The 27,689-nt window shown below is 48.7% G+C and overlaps 1 protein-coding gene across 1 annotated transcript in view; it reads left to right on the top strand.

Moving 5' to 3' along the window:
* The window catches only part of BMERB1 (bMERB domain containing 1), a gene marked incomplete at both ends in the record, with an annotated part of 98,909 nt that extends 75,769 nt beyond the window's left edge, over nt 1-23,140 (top strand). Inside the window, 4 exons of the mRNA XM_080830312.1 lie at nt 12,528-12,601; nt 19,160-19,274; nt 20,560-20,642; nt 23,028-23,140. Coding sequence (XP_080686438.1) covers nt 12,528-12,601; nt 19,160-19,274; nt 20,560-20,642; nt 23,028-23,140 — 385 coding nt within the window. The remainder of the gene's footprint in view (nt 1-12,527; nt 12,602-19,159; nt 19,275-20,559; nt 20,643-23,027) is intronic.
* Between the last annotated feature and the right edge of the window lie 4,549 nt (nt 23,141-27,689).

The raw sequence follows: 27,689 nt of genomic DNA, 5'->3' as shown, positions 1-27,689 counted from the left end.
CTGAGCCCTTCACAGCCATTTAAAAAACCAGCTTGACATTCTCAGCTAATGGGCTCCTTTTAGACATCTTGTACCAAGCGGTTGCTTTTTCCTGGCCCTTCTCTACTTCCAGGGCCCAGGCTCACCCACCTTGCTTGGAACTCTCTAGCTCAGACCTCTCAGTTCCCAGGAAGACAACTTCCCCTTCCTGTCTTTTTTTTTTTTTTTTAAGATTTTATTTATTTATTTGACAGGCAGAGATCACAAGTAGGCAGAGAAGCAGGCAGAGAGAGAGGAGGAAGCAGCCTCCCTGCTGAGCAGAGAGCCCGATGCGGGGTTTGATCCCAGGACCCGGGGACCATGACCTGAGCTGAAGGCAGAGGCTTTAACCCACTGAGCCACCCAGGCGCCCTCCTTTTTTTTTTTTTTTTTTAAGATATGTTTCAGGGAGGGACAGAGGGAGAGAGAGAATCTCAAGCTGATGGAGCCCGAGATCAAGGACCTGGGCCAAAACCAAGAGTCAGATGCTCAATTGACTGAGCCACCCAGGTGCACCCTCCCTCCCAGTCTCACGCAGAGCAGTTTCACCTGCTTCCAAGAAGCCATAGTGCCAAAAGACACCTGGGCTCTCAGACACACTACCCTAGCTGTTTGTCAAGTTAAGATTCTGAGCAAAAACTCTTTCTTCCCCAAGATAAATCTGGGCACCAGCTGTCAAGGTGATAACATTTCTCCCCATTTTTTTTGTTAAACTATCTTTCATCAGATGAGCTTGAGAGGATTTCTGTTCCTTCTAGCCCATGTTGGGAGGGTCTGTTGAAACCTTAGCTCAGTCAGGAACCCCAGGATCCCATTCCTTGTCTGTTTCCAGGTTAAAGGTGGGAGATCCGAGAGGCAGACAGGAAGTGCAGTGTTGATTCACTGAGGGCCGCCATGTTTGGATGAGGAGGCAATCAGATAGAGAAGGCACGGAGGTTCCAGCTCCTCCTGACTTTCGCCGACTTCCCAACCAGCTTGTCATCCCCAGGGCTGGCCCTGCTGACCAACAGCAGTCCTCCATCTCTTAGATGCTTGGCAGACAAGACAACAGCCTCCCAAAGACCCCTCTCCCTGCCTTCCCTCTACAGCCCCACCTTGCCGGCTGTATGTACCTGACTTCTCATATGGGTTGGCTGGTGACTCCTCTGGTCTTCCATCACCCCTCCCAGACCTGTGTGTCCCCAGCTCCTCCCACGATGGTGAAAAGTCCAGTTCCTACAGTGTATCTCTTGACCAACACACATCCAGAGCCTTTCCAGAAGAGACTCATCTTCTTATTTTCTTTTCCTAATTTTTTTCTTGATGAGAATATTGGCCTCAGTCTGAAAGTGTAAAATCTGCCCAGCGTTAGCATGGCTCCTGGAACGGCAATAGGTACCTCTCTTTCCAGTTGCTTCTAACTGTGATCAGAATCAAAATGAAATGTATGTTTGTGGTCTCTCCTGGCTCATGACAATCCCAAAGCCATCTGTTGTCTTCATCTCCGTGTCCGTTATCAAAATACACTGATTAGGGCTTTAATTGAACCTGGTGCCGTATTTATCAAGAAACTCACAACAATTAGCTTTCTAAAAGCTTATCACCGGAACCCGAATATATAATCATTCAGTGACAGTCACTTTCAAATCCCTCCGTGGCCTACCTGTATTTGCCCTCGAAAAACCAACACACAGTCTCCCTTTTTTGTTTTTATTTTTTCAAGAGATCAAGTGAGCGAGCTGAGAGTTGGCAGATAGGGAATTTCTAAGCTTCTTCACCAAACTGCAGAGGGATTTGGGGGATCAGAATAGAATAGGATCAATGTGGATTCTGGAGCCGGATGGTGCAGGGAGTCACTCCCAGCCTTCTCTCGTCCGTAAAACCGGTACAAATATAATTCACACCCGTCGGAATGAGGAATAAATGAATGAATGTGCGAAAAGAACTAGTATCGAGCCCAGCTCCTGTAAGCACTTCCCATGTAGTCATGAGAACGCTTATCCATGCCTTCTGTGATCCCAGGAGGGAGTCGTGGACCTCGAGTTTGGCCCGAGACAGAAATGGTGCAATTATAAAATGAGATCTGAATTTCACTTTGAAAGCAACACTTTAGAAAATGCCTGAATAAGCTAACATTTTGGCTTCCCATGAGGTTTCCCCAGATAGAGCTTGGTGAGCTGGACCAGGTTATGAAAAGGGACCTCTGCACCCTCCTTCCCCCGGGAGAGGGTGATTATCCGCTGTCGCTCCTTGTCTCCAGGTGCTGGTGCTATCCCTTAAACTCACTAGGACTGGTCTTTCGGATTCTGGGGGAAAATTCCACCTGCTGCTAGGACAATTTAGAGAGGATGAGTCTCAGGCTGTGATGATCTCGGATTAAATTCAGGGAGACTTGCCCAGGGCATCATTAACTGCCTGGAGGAGTCAGTCCTCCAGCCATCTGTCGTCTGTCATCCCTCTGTCTGGTTTTTCCTTTGGTCACATTGAGCCATCTTGAGAAACTTGGAGAGGTCCTCTCCTCTTGCTGTGTTGGCACGGTGAATGAGAAACACGGCGTGGTCAGGGGTTCGGCATTGGGACTGAACCAGCACCAGACTTAGAGACGGTCCCTGGGTTGAGATCTTGGCTGTGGGGCCAAGTGCTGCTAGGGAATGTGACGTAGTCAGCAACAGCTAGAGGAAGCCTACTGGAGTGATCGAAGGTCAAGCGCTTTATTTGGGTAAGAGCCGATATCCCAGTGGAGCCACTCACGTGCTCTGTGATCTTGGGCAAATGGCTTACCTTCTCTGTAACTCTTTGGTTTAGTGTTTGATGTTTTTTGAGCAAATATGCATCCTTCTTCCATACCAACTTTCTGATTCTCTGACCCCAACTGAATATCCAACCATTTAATTCAATTTTGACACCACCTACCTGGAGTTAGGGTCGGATCCCACAAGTTAAAGGGCTCATTCCCCCCAAGACTGCACTCACTTCGGATGCCTGTCACAACTTCCCGGCATACCTACACTTCTGTCCAGCCAACTACAATTTCGGGGTTCCCACGCCCCTCTCCCTAGACTGAATAATTCGCTAAATTGACTCAAAAAATTTAGAAAAGCATTTTTGCTTGTGTTGACTGGTTTATTTTGAAGGCTACAACTGAGGAATAGCCAAATGGAAGAGAGGCATGGGGCACAAGACAGGGATGGTGGGGTGATGCCGAGCTTCCATACCCTTTCCAGGCACACTAGCCTTCCCAGCCCATGTGTGTCTACCAAGCCAGAAACTCCTTGAATCTCACTGTTCAAGCGTTTTTATAACTCAGTCTGCATTCCCTTCCTCTCTCTTCAGAGGCTGGGGAGGGAGGTAGGGACTGAAAGCTCCCACCTTCTAAATCACAGGTTTGGTCTTTCTGGTAGACCAGCCCCTACATGATACTAACGTGTAGTTCCACTCTGATCACCTCATTGGCAGGAACTCGGGTGTCTGTGCCCGAGGAGATCATTAGGAATGACAAAAGACACTCCTTTCCCTCGGGAAATTCCACCCAGGGTTTTAAGAGCTCTGTGCTAGGAACTAGGGACAAAGACCAAAAATATTCTATGATAGTTCCACTGGGATACTTCCCAGACCCCCAGGTGGAGGCCTGAAACCACAGAGACCACCAAATTCTACATGCTTTTTCTTAGACATACATACCTATGAGAAATTTTCATTTATAAATTAGGCATAGTAAGAGATTAACAGTAGCTAACAATAAAACAGAACAATTATAACAATACAGTGTATAAAAGATATGTGAATGTGGCCTCCCCACATCTTGGAGCTAACTCTTGTTGAAAGCATTTGAAGAGGCTTCTGATGGCAGGGATGGGACAAAGGACGGAGATCCTGGGGCAGAACAGGACAAGCTGGCGTGTCTGTGGAGCACCTCTAGTCAGTGTGTTGTAGTGACAATTGTCAGAGCTCTGGAGTCAGACTGCCTCCTTGCAAATCTTGCCTTCATCCTTTGTCAGCTATGTGATATTGGACGATTTACTCAACCTCTCTGAGCCTTCTATAAAGCTAAGAATGATAATACCTGCCCTATAGATTAAACGAAACAGTGCCAGGTCCAGTTCCAGACCGGGGTCCATGCTCAGGTGAATGCTAGCTGCTGTTAGTACTAGACATGCTAGTAGGTTTGGGAAAGGAGCTGGTGCATTGGTGGAGCTCAGCAGAGAGCAGAGAAAGGACTTCGCAGGAGGGCCCCAGCGCCACCCAGAGGGGGGTCAAGAATAGAATATTGATACCCAAATGCAAAGCAGGATATGTAATTGGATTTCTCCGGGGGGTGACTCACCCCCTTTGATAAATGCTGTTGCCCTCCTGAGGTCTCTATCATGTGATTTGGAAAATTTTCCACCCGCACTTGGCGTCTCGAGGTCTCATTTTAATAAAACTCTAGGACTGTGTGTCCTCTGTGCCCGCCTGCCTGCCTACTTTTCTTGATCACAGGCTGACTGCCATGTGTCAGGCACAGGTGACGTTCGAGAAGCACGGAGGGAGGAGGCAGGGTGTTTTAAAGGGTGCACACGGGTGATTTAGGGAGAAAGACAAGTGCCCAGGTGATTATCGGGGGTGGGGGACGGGGAGGTGGATGGACGGTGGTAGGACATGGGGTCTTGGCAATGAGAATGAAGAGCAACTGACCCAGCCTGGAGGCATCGGCAAGGCCGTCTTGGGGGCTGCTTAAAAATTAGTCTGAGGTGAAGGTGCTCTGATCCCAGCAAGACTTGAAGGGAGAAGAGCCTTGAAGACTGCAGGTCGGGATTCGCACAGCCCTGCAGGTGGGCAGCCAGCCCCAAATGGGCTCTCCCTGGCTACAGAGGAGGCCAAAGAGATAAAAGCCCAGGAGGGGTTTCTGCTGTGGTTACAGTGACCCAAGGCTGGCCGGGTTTGGTTCTGCAGAAAGCAGTAGCCCATGGTAATTTTAAAACAAAAACAAAATGCCTTTAAAAAATTTTATTTGAGAGAGAGAGAGAGCACAGCAGGAGGGGCAGAGAGAGAAAGAGAGACTCTCCAGCTGACTCCACACTGAGCACGGAGCCCCATGCAGGGCTCGATCCCACGACCCTGAGATCATGACCTGAGCCAGAATCAAGAGTCGGCTGCTTAACCAACTGTGCCACCCTGACCCCGCAAAACACAAAACGCTTTAGAAGTCATCAAGATACCATACCAAGCGTCTTTTCCAATCAGAGTGGCTTCAGATAATACAGGCATATGGTGAAAAGAGAATTAAAATGCAGAGAAGCAAATGAAAGAAATAAAGTTTCCTTCAAAATCATCATCGTAACATTTCGAATACAGCCTATGCGTAGGTACTGTGCAAAATTGGATCCCAAGATTTGTGAGCCATTTTTATATGGTTTATTCTCTGATATCCATCACATCTCTTCTGAGTGCCATTTTTAATGCCTGTGTTATGAATTCCGTCATGCATACATCCCATATTTACTTCAGCAGTCTGCTCTTATCGGTGGACACTTAGGTTGCTTTTTGTTTTTTGTGATTGCAAACAAGGCTGTCCTGCACATAATCACTGCTAAGTTTTCATGGTACCCTTTAAACGACCTCTTTAGGATGAAACCTTAGAAATGGAATCAGTGGGCTCAAGAGTTTAAATGTTTTCAAAGCCCTTGACGCAGTTTTCCAATTGTCACCAATTTTCTCCTCCCATTAGTCCACGGGCCATATTTGCTATTTCTTTTTTTTTTTTAATAATTTTTCATTTTTTTAAAAGATTTTATTTGTTTATTTGACAGAGAGAGAGATCACAAGTAGGCATAGAGGCAGGCAGAGGGAGAGGGGGAAGCAGGCTCCCTGCTGAGCAGAGAGCCCGATGTGGGGCTCGACCCCAAGACCCTGAGATCATGACCTGAGCCAAAGGCAGAGGGTTAACCCACTGAGCCATCCAGGCGCCCCAATTTTTCATTTTTTTTAATTAACATATCATATTTGCTATTTCTGCTTGAGGCTTTTCATCCCTGTCTTCTCAGGCTCCCACATTGCAAGAAACCTGTCAACAGAGGGCTCTCCAGTGGCCATGGGGAGAGATGAGTCTAGGAGAGGCAGCAATTACTCTAACTACTGAGGCCTTCAGGACACTTGCCTCTTCCCCCGGCCCCTGGGCTTGGAAGTGAACCTGTTGCTGAAACTCTGGCCTCCCTCTTCTCATAGGATTGCCAGAGAAAACATGGGATGCCATGTTAGATCTGAATTTCAGATAAACCACAGATCCTGTTTTTAGAGCAGGTATGTTCCAAACAAACATCGCGTGAGCTGTTCTTATACTAAAAATTATTCGGTATTTATCAGAAAATCCAATATAATTGGCTGTCCTGGTTTTTGTTTGTTGTTTGCTAAATCTGGCAACCCTAACCCCTTGGCATCGTCCCTCATCAATTCTCTGATGGCTGTATTTTCTCAAGAGGTCCTCTTGAGAAAAGCTTGCAGGTTGGCTGGCCATAACTTCATAATGGTTGTTGAGTTCTTCCTTGTAGAGGTGGAAAATTATATATGGAACCACGTGCTGTTACTGGGCATTTATAGTGATTCTTTTTCTCTCTCCCTCTCCCTTCTCCTCCTCCTCCTTCTTTTTCCCTCCTATCCTCACTTGTTTGAGCCTTGATCTTTATCCACATCTTTAATTCTTTTTTTAAAGATTTTATTTATTTATTTGTGAGAGAGAGAGAGAGCACATGAGCGGGAGGGAGAGGCAGAGGGAGAGAGAGAAGCCAACTCCCTGCTGAGCAGAGAGCCCGATGCGGGGCTCCATCCTAGGACCCCGAGATCATGACCTGAGCTGAAGGCAGATGCTTAACCGACTGAGCCACCCAGACGCCCCATCCGCATCTTTAATTCTTGGTAAGCCACTCAGCCAAGGGACTCAGGGCTAGGATTAGAGAAATCCAGGGCCAGAACCCCTCTCCCCTTCCTAGTTTGCTAAGCTGTCCAAGGGAGGACATACATGTCTCAGTCTAGGCTCTATCTTGGTAGGAGATTGGGGGACAAACATAGTAAATGAGGAATGAAATCTCAGAACTTTGTGTCTCCTTTAAAGAGACAGAGGACACGCAGAAGGACAAATACGGTTGCAGAAACTGCCAGATCACAGTAGCTGGTGCCTGTAGGCAATCTGTTGGCAAACCTTCTATGCTTTGGGCACAGCCCAATACCTGGCAGGAGCCTGGAGCAGAGAGTGGGCTGGACCCTTAGTGAAAAGCATCAGGACCCAGGAGAGCCCCACCACCGGCTTGCTGCGTGGCCTTGGTGGCTGGCCTGGGTCCTCAGTGGCTGGTGCAAATGAAAACTGAGTCAGGAAGCCCGGCACACAGTAGGCTCTTAGTAAGTATTTTCTGGATGACTGATTTATTAGATGAGTCCACAAATCAATGCATCCAGGATCAATATACCCCTCTCTGGGCTTCTTCATCCATATAAGATGAGAGCTCTTCCAGCCCCCGCAACTCGATTAGTCTCTGATTAACGCATGGTTCTTTCTGAAGATCAGGACGCAACGAAACGTTTCTACAAAGAACCAGCCAGTAAAAATCTGAGAGTCCAGCAGGCCATAGTATGGTCTCAATTCCGGTTACCTCTGCTGTAAAGTGAGAGCAGCCAGTGACAACACGTGAACGAATGGGCATCGCTGTGTTCCAGTAAAACATTATTTATAGGCACTGAACTTTGAATTTCATGTAATTTTCATGTGTCCGGAAATTTTATTCTTCTTCTGATATTTTGCCATTGAAAAATGTAAAAACCATTCTTACCAAGGGGCGGCTGGGTGGCTCAGTCAGGTAAGTGTCTTACTCTTGGTTTCGGCTTAGGTGGTGGTCCCAGGGTCGTGAGATGGAGCCCCCTGTTGGCCTCCGTGCCGAGTGTGGAGCCTGCTCGAGAGTCTCCCTCTCCCTCGGCCCCTCCTCCCCACCGCACGTGTGCGGGTTCTCTCTCTCAAAAAACAAAACAAAACCCAGAAACAGAACAACAACAAAAAACTCCTTCTTACCTCATGCCGTGTACCAAAGCAGACGGTGGGCGGGGTTTGGGCTGTGGACCATAGCTTGTCCACGCTGCTGAAGATTCATGAACAAACCGGTCCTCTACGAAGTCTCCTGAGCACTTTAAACAGAAAGTTCAGAGTGAGGGTGCTCTTTCTTCTTGGTGTGTACATATGGGTCCCCACATCTGCCAGACTGACTTTCACAGACCAATCGCCAGGCCATGCTCTCACTCTGGAACCTAAGATGACTCCCATGGTCTTCCTTTGTAACCCACACCCACCAAGATGTCCTGTGCTGGTGGACGCTTAAATGCCACATCCTTGGGGACACCATGCCCCTTTCTCAAGTCAATATTTGAGTGAGCTGCTCCCTTTGCTTGAGCGTCTGGCACCCACCCTTCTTCCTGACCATCCAGGTTGCGCTCCTGTAAGTGGCCCTCAAGCTGAGAAAATTGCTCCCCCCAAACTACTCTGATCTCTGTCTTCCCTGAACTCCTCCCACTGTATGGCTTGGAACCTGCATATTCCCCACTGGAGAGACCAGACTGCCTAAGTTCAAGTCCCTGTCACCTACCCTGTGACCTTGAACAAGTTCCTGACATCATGGAAGGGGTGATAATAATAGTACCCACCTGGGAGGGTTGTGGTGAGAGTTAATTGAGATGTTTTGTGTAAAATGTTTAGGCCAGGGCGCCGGAGTGGCTCGGTTGGGTAAGTGCCATCAGCTCAGGTCATGGTTCCAGAGTGCCAGGATCAAGTCCCTCGTTGGGCTCCCTGCTCAGCAGGGTGCCTGCTTCTCCCTCTCCAGCTGCCCCTGCTTCTGCACTCTCTGTGATAAAATTTTTTTAAAAAAAATTTTTTAAAGGGAGTATTTATATAGTGACAAAAGATCAGAAATATCCTTGTAGGCCTAAAGCAAAATTCACCAATATTGTTGATAATTTTTTCAGGTCAATTTTTAATTGACATGCAACATGCACACAGAAAAGGGTAAGACCCCCACGGTTCAGTGTGATGAGTTTTTTCAGTGCTAGTAATTTGACTCAAAAGGGAGCTGGTCTAGAAAAGGGGACAGAAGAGTCATCTGCGCTCCAGGGAGGGACATTCTTTTGGGAACAGAGGGTCGCATCTAGGAATGAGGGTTGGGTTAGGGTTACAAATGAAGGAGAAGCCAGTTAACACCCAGACCTTGAACTTGCCTCAGGGAGCAAACAGGCAGCTTACTTCTCAGTCATGCCTCACAAAGACGTCCCTCTCATAGATATGTCACCTAAGCCCATGGCAGGCACCTGTCTGGGCCCTTGATCCCCGGCAGGATGCGGAAAGGTAGCTGAGCCCATGGGCACGCTGGAGATGTCTCAGTGCTTCTTCTCCCTTTGGGGACAGCATCTGAGCTCATTAATCCACAAACACTAAACAGATCCCCACATTCATCATCTCCAAGCCATTCGGTTTGAGGAAATGGAAATAGCTCACGAAGGTGAGGCTCTTTCTCTGACGCAGAAGTGGCCTTCTCCTGTGCACCTCCTAGGTGTGTGCGAAGCTCAGGGCTGCCGGCTCTAGGCCCTAAGCTTTCTTCACGTTCATGCAACCCCAACACAAGGGTGTTATTCCTCTTCCAAGTGAGGGCACTGAGCCCCAGAGCAGTGAAGGGACCTGCCCACGGTGTACAGTCAGTGAATGGTGGAACTGAGATGTGCACTCAGGTCTGGCTGGCTCTGGGTGCTAGTAGAATATGGCCCCAGGGGTCACCTCATTTTATACATGAGGAAACTCTTGGGTACCAGGGCTCTTGCCTCTGACCATGGTCTGTCTCTCTCTTGTCCCTTTCACTGCCTTTCCTTCTTTGGTCTCTTGAAAATGATCAACCAGTTACCTGTCTCAATTCTGTAGTCATAACCCTTGATTTTTCAGAGTGAGAATGACTGACATTCAGACCAAATCATTCTCTACTGAGGTGCCATCCTGTGCGCTGTGGGACGTTTAGCAACATCCCTGGACTCTACCCAGTAGATGCCGGCAATGATCCCCACACACCAGCCCCAGCTGTCACAACCAGCATGTCTCCAGACGTCGCCAAATATCCCTGGAGACCAAAATCATCCTCATTAGAGCCACGGATGGAGGCTGATCTCAGCAGTCGATGTGGCAAAGGATTCTGGAGACCCTCCAGTTGAACGATCGCCGACGAGAGCCCATGGGAACAGGCTGTGCCCTACTGACAAGCCCCCAAGCTCACTCGAGGCAGCTGCCACCTGCTAGGACATTTCAGGGCAGGGCCTGACAAACACTTGGGGGGCCTCTGACAACAGGGAGGTGATTCTGTGCCTTGTCCCAAAAGCTGGGAGCTAGGATCAGAAGGGGTAATAACGGGCACTCCTCGGGCAGCAAAGGAGAGGGGGGCCCATGCTGGTCTGTGGAATGGGGGCAACAGATCTGCAGAAGGAGGGAGAAAGATCAGCGGGCTCAGAGATGTTGATTTCTAGTCCTTGTCCTGCTCCCACTTGCTGTATGCATTCAGTCGAGTCCTTTGAGAACACGAATGCTCCCCTCTGTGTCTTCCCAGGACAGGAGGAGGACGTGTCCAAACTGGCCCCTCTGTGCCCCCGGCCCCTCACTTTACTCTTCTTGGGAGCATGTGACGTTCTGTTGTATTTGTGTTCACGCTCTGTCACCCCACCTAAATTTCAGCTCCCGAGGGCAGAGGAGCCTCGGATGCTTGGAGCCCACAACTGTCCGTAGCAGGCACAGGAAATGTTCCATAAAAACGTGCAGAATGAAGGCAAATACGCTCCACGCCCCACGGGGCAGCGATCTGAAAATACACCTTAACAGCCACAGCCGTGTCAAGCCCTTCGTATGCAGTGGCGCCACTTCTGAGAATCCACGGCCCCCACTCCGAATAATCCGTGAAGAAAAAGCCTTGTGTGAATCCATGTGTGGTCAACAGTGGCTCAAATGGCACCCCAAAAAAACCCAACCTGAAAACCCCACCTAAGTAGTCAAGATAAGGGGGTAATTAAAGCAGCCTTGAAAAATACACTCAGTGAAATTCCAGATTTGCGGTATACATACCGTGCACAACAGTTACAAAACTGTGAAGCAACACGTACCTGGCAGGGGAGGTATCATGATCACAAAGATGGTTTTCCCAGGGTGAGGCTTATCCATTGCACTCCGGATGTGCTGACCCCCGCGATTTCCCCAAATGTGGGAAATTCGAGTGCATAACGTGTGGTAGTGGGTGACTATGTTCACGCTTTCCCCTGGGATAAAACAAAACAACTGTAAAGCATGTTGCAAGACTGTCTGGGCAGCCCAATAGCAGAGATTATAGGAGTGAGCATCCTTTTCTGGTGGGAATATCATGCACCATCCATCTGGAGGGCAATTTGCAAGTTCCTAATTAAAATGCAAGTGTTGGGGCACCCGGGTGGCTCAGTCAGTTGAGCAGCTGACCCTTGGTTTTGGCTCAGGTCATGATCTCAGGGTCCTGGGACCGAGCCCCGAGTTGGGCTCCTCGCTCAGCTTGGAGTCTGCTGGAAATGGTCTCTCCCGTTCCCTCTGTCCCTCTGCCCCACGAGCGTGCATGCACGCACACTTTCTCTCTCGAATAAATAAATAAATCTTTTTAAAAAATAAAAACAAAAGGTAAAATGCAAGTGTTCATGTCACTTGACCCAGTGATTGCATTTCTAGGAATTAATTTTTCTAGGGATTGATGTGTTTCTAGGAATTTATCCTAGAAACAACCCAGATGTCTGCGCCTAGGAGAATGGTTAAATAAATCACCGTGTATCACTATAATGGAATACTACGCAGCCATTAAAAACAAGGAGGTATGCATGTACCGACATGGAGAGATACCCAAGATATATCATTAAGTTAAAAAAAATTGCAAAACATTTTCGTATGATAGTCATGATGTCATAACTTATAGTATAAACATGAACATTTAAAAAATCTGGAGGAATATAAACCAAGGTGTTGACATTGTTTTTTTTCCTAAAGGACTGAGGAAGATTTTTCTCTACATTGTGAATTTCTACAATGTTTGAAATTTTTAACATAGCTGCTAATAGAAAACACTGGGCCTGCGGCATGAGCTCACTCATATGAGCAAAAAGAAGTGAGGATGTGAGGACCAAAAGCAATTCCATCAAGGGGTCATTAACAGCGATCGATCATTTCTCGGTAGTAGGATAACAGGCACTTTCTGTTTTTCTTCTTTTTCTAAGTTGTTATTTATTTAAGTAATTTCTACACCCCACATGGGGCTCGAACTCACAACAGTGAGGTCAAAGTTCCCATGCTCTTCCCGCTGTGCCAGCCAGGCGCCCCTGTTTTCCTTCTTTTGAGGGAGAACTTGTAGGAAGAGCGTGTGAGGTCTTTACAAAGGACAACATCCTCCCCAAACACTTTGTTTAAACTGGGTGATGCTCAGGGTCATAGAGCATTCTGTCAACATAACCTGCTGTGGGATGGTGTCCTGTCTCCCCAGGATGGACGACATCCAGCTCTGCAATGACATTATGGACCTGAAGCAGGAGCTACAGAACTTGGTTGCCATCCCAGGTAAGCATGTAGGACTCCAGCCTAGTTAAGGAGGTGCCAGAGCCCCCCGGCCAGCTCTGTCGGTGCCCCTTAGGTCTGGAAAGCAGTGTTCATCTCTGCTCCTAGCACAGCCCCGTTCTTGCTATGTGCTTCAAGTCTTCATTCTGGCCCCCTCCTTGACCTCGGGAAAGTCACTTTATCTGACTCTCCATTTCCTGGCCTCTGAAAATAGGATAGTACCAGTCATAGCCCTTAACTCATTGGGGATAAATCTCACTGTGATACATTTAACATGGCAAGCCATGGCTTAGCTTCACATCCAAAATGAAGAGTCCAGTAAGTATTAATGATTATTACTATTACTATTCTGTTTGGGGGTGGGTAGAGTATGGGGGTTACAAGCTCTGACTTTGGAGTCGAACCTAGACCTCTCGATTACCAATGAATGATATGACCTGGAGCAACTTATTCCACCAAATTCAGTTTCCTCACCTGTCAACTGGGACAATAATGGTATCTACCTCGTAGGGTCATTGTGGGATTGACTAAGGGGAAAAACGTGTACTGTGCTAGGCACAGTTCCCATTCTTTAGTAAGTGCTTAAGAAATTGTTACTGTTGTTCTTGTCGTTAACTGGACAAACTTGTAGCCACTTTTATGTTTATACACTAATTCGTTTTAACCTGATAGTAACAAACCTATTACCTTTTGACCTAAGTTCCTTTTTATGGATCATAATTATCTTTTCTAAACCCACAAATATTTAATGAAAAGTGGCATGTTAAAAATTTTTTTATGAAATCTCTTTTACATCTTGTTTAAGATATTGCTGTATCTGCTTTGGTAGGTATTGGGTTGGAAAATATTGTTTTGCTTCAAGTATATGGAATAAAGCCAGATACACACACAGACACAGACACACACACACACACACAGTGTCTACTCACCACTTCGGATCCTAATTTATTTGGCCTCTTTTCCCAAGAGAGCTGTCCCTGCCCCCCAGGCTGGGTTAGGTGCAGGAATGAGGGCCTGGCAGGTGCTAAGGGAAGGTGTATTGGGTGCAGAAAACAACCCTGTCTCAAGAATCTTGCCTTAGGGGACACCTGGGTGATTCTGTCAGTTAAGCATCTGCCTTTGGCTCAAGTCATGATCTCAGGGTCGTGGGATCGAATCCCGCATCGGGCTCCCTGCTCAGCAGGGAGGCTGTTTCTCCCTCTGCCTGCTGCTTCTCCCCTGTCTGCTTGGGCGAGGTGCCGGGCACGTGACAAAGACAAAATGATTCCCTGCTCCAGCCACTCACAAGTCAGTGGAAAGATGGGGCCTGGCACTCAGTGGTACCAGCAAGTGGTAGCTATGACTGGGCAGGAAGCACAGTCGAAGGGGTTGTAGGTCCAGAGGCGCCTGGGTGGCTCAGTCGGTTAAGTGTCTGACTCAGTTTCAGCTCAGGCCATGATTGTAGGGTTGTGAGATTGAGCCCCGTGTGGGGCTCCAAGCTCAGTGGGGAGTCTGCTCAGGATTCTCTCTCTCCCTTTGCCCCTCCCCCCACCCCACTTAAGCACACTCAATATCTTTCTCTCTCTCTCTCTCTCTCTCAAAAAAAGAGAGAGAGAATGCATTATGGAACTGAGCACTGTTCTAATGCCTTCTCACTAGAACATGTAGGGCTGGGCCATTCTTTGTTGGGGCTGGTGGGGGGCCTGTTCTGTGTGCTGCAAGGTGCTCGGCAGCAGCACCCCTGGCCTCTACCCACGAGATGCCCGTAACAACTCCCTGCCCCACAACTGTGACAACCAAAGATGTCTCCAGGTGTTGCCAAATATATGCTGGTGGACAGCTGCAAAATTGCCACCTAAGGGCCCTTACCTTATATTTTTATTTGTTTAAAGATTTTATTTATTCATTTGACAGAGAGCACAAGCAGGGGGAGTGGCAGAGGGGGTGGGAGGAGCAGGATCCCCGCTGAGCAGGGAGCCTGTTGCGGGGCTCCATTCCAGAACCCTGGGATCACGACCTGAACCGAAGGCAGACACTTAATGACTGAGCCCCCTGGGTGCCCCGAGAACCCCTACTTTAGAGTCCAGGACCTGGCTTTGAATCCATGCTGGCCAGACAGGTGGCCTTCGTGTGGCAACTTAATTTCTCTGAGCCTTAAGTTCCCTGTTTGCAAAATGAGGCCAAGAATGCCAGCCTCCCCTGGTCGCCGTGCAGATGCTGTGGGGCTGGAGATACGAAGCGTGGGAGCGCTCGGTCCATTCCTGTTCTGATGGCAGCGCGGGCGTGAGGGGCCCTCGGATCCTCCGGACGCCGCTGTGCCAGCGATCACTCGCCAGGTGCCAGGCACGGTGCGGGCGGATGGCCCTCGGGTACAGGGCGTCTCCTGAAGTGACCAAACTCTTCTAGGATGGCTTGTCGTCACGGTTGCATGACTCGATGGGGGACTTGGAATGCAACGTGAATTATAGCTCGAGAACACCCCCACCGCAGAAAGTCAAATGCCCGACGCAAAGCATCCAAGGGAGCAAGAAGAGCAAAGGTCCAGACAGCACCTGCTAGAAATGCGATCCCGGGAGTGGGGCGCTCTGGCATGGGTCATTTTTCAGAGCCTCACGTGACTGTGAGGAACACCCAGGGTAAAGAGCCACCCCGTGAGGACGGCCGGTTCTGCGGTCACGTTTTTATATCCTGCGAGAACCAGTTTCAAAGGTAGAAAAACCCACCCCAGCTGGTGGCGGCACTAAATGGGCAATCACTGAAGGACAGAGGAGGCTTCTCGAGCCCTGGGCCATTGTATGAGCTCCCTGTCAAACTCCCTCAGACTCGGCAGCATGAAACAACCCAGACTGATTCTCTCTTAGTTCTGGAGGCCGGACGTCTGGAATCCGGGTGTCGGCCGGGCCCTGCTCCCTCCGGAAGCTCTAGAGGAGAATCCTTCCTTACCTCTTCCCACTCCCAGTGGCTGCGGGCGGTCTGTGGTGCTCCTTGGCCTGCGGCTGACTTGCTCCAATCTCTGCTTCTCTCATCCCATGGCTTCTTCCCTGTACATCTAGGCGTCCTCTCCACGTCTCCCAGGACAGCTGTCATTGGATTTACGCTCCCCCTAGTGAATATGATCTCATCTCACTAATTACATCTGCAAAGATCCTCTTTCCGAACCCAGTAGACATGACATTTTGGAGGGGGAGGGGGATACTATTCAACCCAACACTGGCCTGAAGCTCAACCCAAACTCACAAGGGTTCGGAAACAAAGTTGTTAGAGTATTCCCTCCCTCTCTGTCTGTCTTTCTCTCTCCCCCTCTGTTTTGGATGAGCCAAGCAAGCCCACTCCGTCTCCTTCCCATGATCTTCTCACCCAAAAACCCAACTCTTCTATGTTTAGCAGAACTTGAAGGACACGCAGATTAGCATAGCGTATCCTTCCTGCAAACGGATCCTCCTAGCTCCAGTAAGACCCCTTGTCACACATCACGTGCTTGAGAAACAGTGACAAAGATTTATCCAGATGGACTAAAAAGGTGGGAGCAAAGAAGAGCAGACGGTCTTCTCTGAGCACTGACCCCCCTCGGCTCCCCCCTCTCTTTCACAGCAAAAACACAAACAAAAACAAAAACAAACCCCCCAAAAAACAAATTTTTAGGGCCTCTGTGTCCTAATTTTCAGCCTCTAAGAACTCTGATGGGCCTAGCAAGGGCTGATTTCCAGGATCACTTTTGGCTCAGCAGAACACATGGGAGATGCTGAGGCAAAGGAGACCTGGGTGTGTGACCACTGGACCAGCCAGGGCCACCTCAGGCCTCATGGCTCCTGTTGGGGCCATGGCAGCCTCTAGAACACAGGTGGAAATGGATGGGAGCAGAGGTCCTTGGCTGATGCAGTCCCTGGGGTGCCTGGCTGACCCAGAACTGGGACTAGGATGAGGAGGACAAGGTCAGCCAGGTCACCAAAAAATTCAGTAACCATGACAAAGAATATATTAATGCAATACTTAAAATACCAAAATAGGGGCACATGAGTGGCTAAGTTGGTTAAGTGTCTGACTCGTGATTTTGGCTCCAGTCATGATCTCAGAGTCATAGGATCGAGCCCCACATCGGGCTCTGCACTCACCAGGGAGCCTGCTTAGGATTCTCTCTCTCCCTCTACACCTCATCCTACCCACATGCACTCTCTCTGTCAATCTTTAAAATAAATAAATATTTTTTAAAAATTTTAAAATACCAAAATACACACACACATACACACACACACTCCATGATAAACAAAATACCAAAAATTTAAATTAAGATCAGTACCCACCCTCAGTAGGCAAAGTCCAGGGATGCTAAAACCTGCAGCTCAGGGGGAGTCCCACGTGAAGAGCGCCTTCCACCTGAAATGTCATTGACTATCTGGCTGAGAAACATGGGTTGATAAGCTCATGGGACCAGTTAGCAATAGAGCTTAGGTCCTCAATGCCGGTTCCATTGACTCCCCCAGGAAATCAAGTTTTCCCAGTGACCTTTGTGTAGAAATTCACATACTAAAATTTTCTTTCTTCTGCTTTCCTACTCAGCTCTCCCTACCTTCTCCTCCAACTCCTTGTCGAGTCTTTCTGTGTATTCCCTGGACCAGGGGGCCAGGTGTCTAGATGGATTCAGCTGAGTGTAGGCAGGGGAAGAAACAGTGCTCCTGACAACACATCAATAAAAGGATCAAGCAAAGAGATCACTGAATGGCCAAGAAATTCACACCTCTCCAGCCAGGGTCAGAAGATCATACACCAGCTCCCCAGTGGTGGGTGCAGATGTCTGGCTGGAGAGAATGCCTGGGGCCTTCTCTCTGCCTTGAGGACTCCTCTGGGACAAGCCAAGATATGTCATCTTACCTCCACTGCCCCCACTGCCTCCTCAGACCTGGAGAGGTCACGGCACCTTCCCCTTGGACATAAAAGTAGTGTCTCCCTCATAGGGTTGTTGGAAAAGACTAAAGTTGTGGTTCTCAACCAGGGGTGATTTTGTCCCCCCCTCCAGGGGACATTGGGCAATGTCTGGAGGCATTTTTGGTTGTCACACCTGGGGTGGGGTACTGCTGGCCCCTAGTGGGTAGAGGCTGGGCATCTGGCTAAACACCATGCAGTATACAGGACGGCCTTTGCAACAAAGAATGATCCAGTCTCAAATATCAGTGGTGCTGAGGTTGAGAAACAGGACTAAATGGAAACGACAAGCTCATGGAGATACAAATACAACAGCTGCAATTTATGAAGCACTTCTCATTTGCACACTTACGCTGAGATTTGCTTTTTGTTCATTAAATAAGTATTTATTTCTTTTGTACCTGATTCGGTAAATATTTAAGGGGGGAGCATTTAGTCATTAAAACAACAGTGACGATATACAATGATAGCTTATAATAGAAGAAGCTGACGGTTCGTGAGCCCTTGCGAGATACCAGGCAGTGAGCCTACTTTCCTTGGTCTATCTCTCTTAAAATTTGCAGCAACTTCATGATCATCTATGTTGAAAGACTGGATGCCCAGAGGGGTTGAGGGACATGCCCAGAGTTGCACAGCTAGGGAGAGGAGAAGGCAGTATATGAAAGCAGTGCTGTCTGGTTCTATAATGGGTGCTCACAACTGTGTTGGGGTGACAGGCCAGGGAGTCCAGTTAGGAGGGCACACATGGTCCAGGAAGAGATGGCCTGGGCTAAGGAGGTGTGCTGGAGAAGATGAGAAGCCCAGTTGGAGAGTCACGTTGGTAAGCATGTGGAGATGTTAGGAATCAGGTGTGTGCTGCCAGCAAACAGGGGGTGAAGCTGGCAAGCTGGCAATTCTCATTGGCAAGTAGGTGGATAATGTTGGCAAGCAAAAGGATCACATCACTAAGCAAGTGTTGGTGCCTGGAGTGGTGAGTGGTGCATGGAGGCAGTTGGAAGATGCCTGGTAGAAGGTGGGGGTGCCTATAGGCAGGTGAGTGGTGCCTAGAGGCAGGTGGGTGATGCCTGGAGGCAGGTGGGTGATGCCTGGGGGCAAGTAGGTAGTACCTAGAGGCCAGTGGGTGGTGTCTGCAGACAAGTGGCCCAACACTTTTCATCTTCTGAAGGGGTCTGGGCAGAGGGAGCAGAAGCAGGTTCAAGTTTCTGCCTCCTTTTCTCAGTCATCTCTGGCCCTAACTCTTTTGTTTTCTCTTTGGCCTTCTAGGCCTTGGTTTCTGGAACAGGACAAGAGCCATCAGGATGGATGATTTCCTTGTACACATTGCTCAGCCCTGGCTGTAGAGTAACTCCCTCCTGCAACCCTGCCTGGGTCCTCTGAGCCCCTTGCCTTCTGCATGACCCCCCTGTTGCATCATTAACCACCTCCTAAGTACCTGCCACAGGCCCAGCTCTGTACTAAGCCATTCACTAACACTGCTGCCTTTAAGCCCCACCATGTGTCTTTACAGGAAAGGAAACTGAGCCTTGAAGAGGTCCAGTTGCTTCTTCAAGTTCACCCAGCGAGTGACATGGCAGAGCCGGGATCCCAACCCAGGCCCCCGGACTCACGCGCTTCTAGCACTGGCACTTGACAGTTTCTTTGCTGGTGTTTTCTTTTTCCCAGAAAAAGAAAAGACCAAGCTGCAAAAGCAGAGAGAGGATGAGCTAATCCAGAAGATCCACAAGCTGGTGCAGAAGAGAGACTTTCTGGTGGATGATGCGGAGGTCGAGCGGCTAAGGTGAGTGGGCTCCCATCCCAGCACTGCTGGAACGCAGTCCTTGGTCTCCTCTCAAACCCGTCTTCTGCTGCAGGGACTCATGGCCTGGCCTGACAGGTGTGGCCTCAACAAATGCTCCCACATACTGGATCCAAATGAACCCCCAGCCTTCTGGTCTGAGGACCTGTTGCACATCCCCGGGAAACTGGAATCCAGCTCCAGAAAGTCTTGCAGGGGCCTGTGGGTCCTAAGACAATGTTACTTGAGGAGGTGACCAGGGAGGAATTATATCACATGACACATGGCAGAGCCTCCTATGCATTCTCTTCACTGACCTTTCTCCCAAGGCAAACGGTTCATCGAGGCCACTTCCTGAAACTTCCGTGGGTTTCTACAGAAACCCTGCGCCTTGGGCTGACTTGCTTCCTTGCCTGCCCTCTCCACTTCCCGGCTTTGTTCTCTTCCCCTGCCCCCCCAAACCCCCTCACCGTCCCCCACCTTGGTGGCTCCAGCACCACTCCCTAGCTCTCAGGGTCTCCTATTTGCAGATGCACCTGTCACTTGATCTGGACAACCATGGGCACTGGAGGCACAGGACACCCACTCAAAGGAAAGGAATGTTGATTCTTGAGTATTTTTGTCCTGGAGCCATGCCTTTGGAAAGCCCCACAAGGACAGAGGCTCACAGGTCTTCTTCCAACCCAGGAGGCATCTAGCTCTTTATTGTCTGTGTCCTCCTGGGTCCTCTGAAGGCTGGAATGTTCCTCGCCTGGCTCAGCCAGGCTGGGCCTGCTGACTTCGTTCCTGATGACCCTTGGAAGAGTTCAGGTGAATTGCTGACACTTACCACAGACCTCATGGGAGCACAGATATGTAGGTGACTTAAGGGTACAGGGTCAGGAGAGGTGTTACTCAGCTCGCTGAAACCCCTGCAGAGGCTGGGTCCTAGCATGGCCTTGCCTTTGCCCTGGGATCTCACCCGGGCCCCAGGGAGACAGTTACTCCATTGTTGATACATGTCTGTGGTTCAGAGTAAGTTCTTCAAAGGCAATATGCACACACCACTGACTCATAACACAAAACAACATGGGCACACCACCCACGCATAAATCAGAATATACATTCCCCATCCACATGTAACGTGCAGTATACACGTATCACATAATACACAGAAGCATACCCACACCAGCCACAGAGCCTGATGCCTGGTCCCACACACTTAACCTCTGGCCCCATTTCCTCAGTTTCATGATGCTTTCCTTGCTTACTCTACTTCCCTCTTGTCTTTCCATGCCTGTCTCCACAGGGAGCAAGAAGAAGACAAGGAAATGGCGGATTTCCTGAGAATCAAGTTAAAACCTCTAGATAAAGTAACCAAATCTCCAGCCAGTGAGTGCCTACATTCTTCTTCCTCCTTCCCCCATTCAGGAGAAAAGGAAATTTTAGAGATGGTCTGGGAGCCAGAGGGGGGAACAACAAAATGCTTTCTAGAGATCAGACTTGGGCACGTGATGGCAGCAGGTGGGGTCAGCTTCGTGGGCATGCCTGCAGGGCAGCTGCCCAGGCCCCGATCCCCAGAAGGGCACTGTGCTTGTTTTCATGTTCTGCTCTTGCTATCTTGAGGTTCTTAATAGTTTTGGAACAAGGGGCCCTGCATTTTCATTTTGCCTGGGGTTCGGCAGACTGTAGCTGGTCCTAGCAGCAGCCGTCTCTTATCAATTGTAGGTTTGGTGGATTTCTCAGGAGTTGCATGGCCACTGGGGCAGAAAGGTGGGGGCTGAGGCTCAGGGAAACCCAGCCTCCGTTCATAATCAGAGCGAAAATGTTCCGTGTGAAACAAGTTTGGGAAATGCTACATATTTGACCCTCTGTTTGGTGCCAATATCTATTAGCCTATAAAAGTGGTAACAGGTTCTACTTCTCTTTGTTGACCCAGTGAGGCTACTTTTAGCTATAGGAAACATACTCAGTTCAAATTTGCAATAGCACAAAGGGGGATTTGTTGGGAGAAGTGCAACAGGAACCAGCTTCGGGGACTGGACACTGTTAGAATGCCTTCATTTTCCTTCTGTTTCTACTTCTGCCCCTCTTTGTATGTGAGCTTCATTTTCTCCTACTACATAGATGGGCCTTCCCTTCCTGGGGCCTGAACTCCAGAACCATAAATTAGCAGCAGCAAGACAACACCATACATTCTCTCTCCTGGTAGCCAAACACATCAATCTCAGGGGAATACTCTGATTGGCCCTTCTCGGATCATGTTCCCACCTCCCAGGCCATTGCCATCATCAAGAGGCTGGGATGCTATGATTGGCCAGATCTGTGTTGCATGCCTACTTCTGCAGCCCCAGAGACATCAACTGTTATCAGAGTGAGGGGACGGGAAATCTTGCTAGGAAGATAAAACCCAAAGGCTGCCACCATTTACTATGGCCACAAACTCAGTTTTCCTTGACCATCTATTAATATCCCATGAAAAGTGGGGTAGAGTGCAAGGGAATAAAGAAAGAAGAAGGTCCCCTTCTTGAGGCCCCTAATATCACAAGGCATACGGTCCTTGCCTAAATCCAGCATCCTCAGTGGACTGTCTCTTTCATGAAAAGCCAATCAAAAAAGTCCACCTCATGGGAGAGGGGGGAGCAAGGAAAGCACGGTTATGAATAGCAAAAAGTAATCTGGCAAGAAATCAAAACACCCAGTTTTCTGTATCCCATGCAAAGGGCCAAGTGTCCAAGTTTGCACAAATATTCTAGTGCTGGGATCTAAAGTTGAAAAATTAAAACTAATATAAAGCCACTGAAATCTCTGGGGTCCCAGCAAAGCTGATGCAAAACTGCTCAGTGGGGACCTTTCTGCATCCCACAATATGTAACCCACAGTTTTGAAAAAAAAAAAAAAAACAACTCTATGAAAATGAACTGTTGATAAAAATTTTAAACCCATAAAGAACTGAACCCCATGAGTGGAGTGAGAGATGCCACAAAGAGAATGTCTTCCCAAGAACTGGAGCTAACAAACTATCTAAAAGAGATAATAAACTAAGTATATTTAAAATGATGAAAGAGGTAAGAGAAGGGATAAAACCCAAAATGAAATAGCAGGATGCCATGAGAAAAGAATTGGTAGATTTGCAAATAATTACGTTTCTAAAAAAACTGTCACAGAAGTAAAAAACTTGTAGATTAAACAGAGCTGAAGGGAGAATTCATAAATTGGTGACTGAGCTGAGGAAATTAACCAGCATGTAACACAGAGACAAAGATATGGCAAATGTCTTCCAAAACATGGAAGATAGAATAAGAAAGTCCAACTTACTTCTAATAGGCATTCTAGAAGGAGTGATAACGGAAAACAAGGAGTTTTCTGGAAGGATAATGTATGACCAATTCCCAGAATTGAAATACATGAAACCCCAGATTAAAGTGACTTGGACAATATCTCCCATTTATCCATTCACCAAATACTTTGAATGCCAGACCCTGTGCCAGGCTTGGCAGATACAATTGCAAAGAGAACGGAATAGGATAAGAGCTAAAGGCTGTGACTGGAAGCTGAGGGCTGAAAGCCAGGGGGCTCACAGGGAGGTGGGAATAGTTATTGGAACCATATAAAACACATGCCAGCTCTCCACCGCACCTGATCTATAGAGTTGGAGCAAGGCCTGGCTAGGGATTGGGATGGGACAGGAGCTGCTGATGGCCGGGGCTCTCCTTATGTCACCTCTTCCTCTCTCCCTTTTTCCCTCTCTCTTTCTGTGCCCCTGTCCTGCTGCAGGCTCCCGAGCAGAGAAGAAAGCAGAGCCCCCACCTAGCAAGCCCACAGTGGCCAAGACTGGGCTGGCACTCATCAAGGATTGCTGTGGGGCCACCCAGTGCAATATCATGTAGCCCCCCATGTGGGGTGCCCCCAGGGCCACGGGGACCCCCCCTCCCACCCTCTTGTCTTCATAGCCCCCATTTCACAGGGGCCCAAGAGCTCTCCAAGGCGGAAGGGGTTGAAGGCAAGCCTGTGACTGCCGCCAGGGGCCATGGGCGTGGCGGGCGGGCCCGGCCGCCCTGTACAGAGTGTAGCAATAGGGAGTCCCTCACTGTCGCATGGCCCCCCCCAGAGCATGCCAAACCCAGGAGTCTGTCTCACTGTTTATCCAACCACCAGGAAAGGTCCTCCCTTGAAAAAGTATATCTCCACTTCTATCTATCTATATCTAACCTACTGTGCGAATGAACTGGGAGAGGGGCATGATCCCCAGGTGTGTATAGTCGTGACTTTTCAACAATCTAGCACCATGTTGGACACATCCCCCATCCACCCTTCTAGCTCTGCTATCAGGCCTGCCCTGGATGGGCACAGCTCCTGTCTCCTGTCTGTCCTCTCCCAGGGGCTGTGCTCTGGAGGGCTTCACACAGCCCATGCGTCTTGGAGACATGAGGGCCCATCTGTAAAGACTGAGCTTGTGTGTGGTGTTGTGGTTACGTCTCCTGCTTCTTCCCCTCCTGTGTCTGGGCACGGTTCACATCGGGAGTGTGTCCATTTGCTCTTGGCTCTTCCTTCCCTTGCAATGTCTGCCCCAGGTGTGTGGAGCAAAGTGGGGATGAGGGCCTGGGCTGGAGCACAACCAGTGCTCAGAAGAGGTAGCAGAGTGCTGGAAGCTCCAACACCAGGCATGGGCAGATGAGAAGGGGACCCAGAGCAGATGCTGACTCAGGCGCTCTCCACCCACTGGGGGCCACTGGAGTGCCAGCAGGACACCACTCACCAGCCTAACACGAAGACCTCTGGAAACAGCGGCGGCGGGCGGGAGAGGTGGCCTGACCCAACCGTGTCCCATCGTTTGGTGGTGTATTTTAACCAGCCTAATAATTCCACCTGTGTAACTTGATGTACATTTGCGACAGCCAGCCCGGCACAGCCCATGTGACCTCTCTGTGCGTGTGTGTGTTGTGACCGGCCTAACGTAGTTAGAGTAACTCAAGATTCGCTGATGTGCAACCATCCATCGGAGAAAATAAAAATGGAAACCACGTACACAGGATTTTTAACGTTTTTTACTTTTTCCTTGATTATGGAAGTTATCCACATACCCAGTAAACCTTTTAAAAGTATAGAAAGTATAAAGAAGTTTCTTGTTTTCTGTTTGTATCTCCCACAAATTTTCCAACTTGAGACCATGCTGCCCTTGTGGCAGATTTCCTTTCATGCAATTTTTTTTTTCCCACAATCAGCATCATATTGTACCATTTTATAACCAGTTTCTTTTTTCATCTGGTGTTATATCACTACCATTTTCCCACATCATTAAGACCTCTTTGTAACATTAAACACTCTTTACAAATATTTGTAATGGCTGCTTAGTAATCCGTCTTGTTAGGTATGCCATAATCTATCTAACTAACCCTACCTTACTATCGGACATTTAAGCTGCTTCTACTTTTTCAGTATTATCAAGAATGTCACGGGGTACCTGAGTGGCTCAGTTGGCTGGGTGTCCGACTCTTGGATTTTGGCTCAGGTCATGATCCCAGGGTCCTGAGATGGAGGCCCACGTCAGGATCCATGCTCAGTGCGGAGTCTGTATGTCCTTCTCCCTCTGCTCCTTCTCTGCTCATGCGCTTTCTCCCTCTCTCAAATAAATAAATGAAATCTTAAAAAAAAAAAAAAAAGAATGTTAAGATAAATACCATGGGGAACAGAGCTTCATCTGAATTTTTGATTTTTCCTTAAGACGAAAGTAAAGTTCTTAGGATCACCTTTTTCAAAAACATTTGTGAATCTGAAGGTCTTTCAAGTTATAGCAGCTTTGCCGTTGACACACAATATCTCAGACCGAGGACCCTGGACCCTTGGGTTCCCTGGCCCTCGCAGTGGGCAGCACCCCCTCCGTCCCTCCCACTGTTTCAGATGTGTTTGTGCCTTAGTCCAAGCTTTGGCCTGCATACACTTCCTACCACGCTGAAGCTGAAGAAGCTGCCTTTGGCCACCGCCTGTGCCACCACACTGGCCTTAGGGGACCCCATGGCCTCCTTCTCTGCCCTAGACCAAGCATGAAGTCAGACTCTGTGAGCTTCCCAGGACGCTCCCATAACATGGTACCTCAACCAGGTGGCTGAAAACAACACAAATGTATACCTCTCACAGTTCCGGAGGCCAGAGGTCTGAAATCAAGGTGTTGACAGAGCCATGCTCCCTCTGGCAGCTCTAGGGAAGCATTCTTCACTGCTTCCAGCTCCTGGCAATCCTTGGCGTTCCTTGGCTTCATCATCCCAGTTTCCATCTCTGTCTTCATATGATTTTGTCCTCTGTGTGTCTCTGTCCTATCCTCTTCTTATAAGGTGCACCTTAAACCCAGGGTGCTTTCCTGTAGATCCCTAGCTTACTGACTTCTGCAAAGACCCCATTTCCAGATAAGGTCACATCCTGGGATAGCAAGTAGACATAAATTGGGGCAGGGGGATGGGTGGGAGACACGCTCTTCAAGCCACTCCATGGATGCTTCCCACTCTTATAATAAAAACGTAGACTGCGAAGGGTCTGCTACTTTTCTTTCTTTGTAGAAAACATGGGTATTGAAGGCTTGACCTCAGATCAGTTAGAGAGCAGTCACTCACTGATCCAATGAGCCAAAGGAGATCGAAAGCCTCATAAAAATCCTGCCTCTAGTACATCCCCTGAGCCCTGGGGTACACCTAATTTATGTTCCTGCTATTTCTATTGATTTGTTTTCAACAAACAAACAAAAAAAAAACCCCACCATTTATTCAGGCTTTCACACAAGAGCCGAAGAAAGTAATAATTCAAGATGTTCCAGGATCACCAGGGCTGCCAGCAAAGCCAGGAAACCTTGCAGACCCAGACTCACTCCTTTTGGAAGCTGGAGCGGAAGAGATGCAACAGGAGAAGCGTTTACTGAGAGCCACGTGGGCCTCTTCTCCGCAGCTCCTCACATCAACCCCCGAGGTAGATGTTCTCGTCACTTCTCCACAAATGAGGAGGTTGTCCCAAGCCCTTTGAGCAACGCCCTATGGATTGGTGGTGGTGGAATCATCATTAATCCAACGTTCTCCTGTAGTCTAAGAGGCCTTTGTTTTCCCATCAGAATTAAAACAAATCTCTCCCATCACCAACCAACCAACCAACCAACCAACCAACCAGCCCTCCATCCCATCTTCCCCTGCAGCCACCATCTCTCTGTCCATCTTCGTAGCCTTACATGTTGCGAATTGTCTGCCATCTTGCTATCTTCATTTCCTCATTTCTAGTCCCACCCTCACCCAATCTGGTTTCTGGCACTCTTTTGTCCCTGACCACTCTCACTGGGGACGTCACCATGTGGTACGTAGGGAAAGAAAAATCCTTTCCTTTGCCTGTCTCACATTCTCCAGCTGGAGTCCTTTCAGTGAGATGGGCCAAAGAGAAGACCAAGAGAAGAACAAGCGTGAGTGTATGAACACGGGCACTGCACAAGTACATGTGGGGGCACTGGGCAATGAACAACCCAACGAAGTCCTTGGAACTTGAACTTACATACCACCTGACCTAAAAGGGGAAGGGGTTCTGGGCTTCTGGGAGGGTAGCAAGTTATGGGAAGAGGGCCCAGAAAAGTATGGTAAACAAGGGTTGTGTGGTTAGGTTTGTTATGCAGATGTAAAACCTTCTCCATGGATGAGACTCCTCCTCCTGGTGTGGGAGGGAGACACCTTTTACAAATGGAAATTTTCTTTATAAATAGAGATTGCCTTTATAAAAGGAGAGCTTTCGCTGCACTTCTTGGTTCTCAAGGGCCTTTAGCTCAAAATAATCCATATGCCAAAAGGTCATGTCTTTGGGTGGCGTATCCTGGCATCCCGCATTTACGTCCCATCCATGCAGTCAGCCCTCAGGCTAGCTTTCTGAGATGTGTCATGGCCCAGTTACGATACTGCCAAAATACCCCATCTCGAGGAGAGCCCCACCACCCAGGAAGACCTCTCTTCGGTCTCCTTTCTCTCTTCCTTGACCTCAGGTCCTGGCCCTCAGCATTCTGCTCTTCCCCACTGCGGGCCTTAGAAGGCCTTTGCCCCCAGACTGCTCCTGGATTCCTTCCTTCACCTAGAATAGACCTTTCTCCTGTACTCAGACCCACTTTCCCGACTGCTTCCTAGACTCTCCATTTGGAACCAGAAGAGGCACATCAAATGTGACATGTCCTAAACGAGGGGCCAGAGAACCGTCCCCTCACGTGCTTATTGTTAATTGAGTTTTATTGGCAGGTAACCAAGAGCAATTGTGCATATATTGTCTCCGGCTGCTTTTGGGGCTACAAAAGCTGAGCTGAGTACTTGTGACAGAGACCCCATGGCTGGCGAATCCTTAAATATTTATGCTGGCCCTTTAAGAAAAAGTTGGCCAGCCCCCATCCTAAGCTGCCTCAGTTTCCCCTATGGTTTCCCATCTCAAGAA

The sequence above is a fragment of the Martes martes genome (assembly GCF_963455335.1).
Source record: "Martes martes genome assembly, chromosome: 18".
Classification (NCBI taxonomy): Eukaryota; Metazoa; Chordata; class Mammalia; order Carnivora; family Mustelidae; genus Martes; species Martes martes.
Note: the sequence above shows the minus strand (reverse complement) of the source record. Positions and strands in the feature narration are given on the sequence as shown.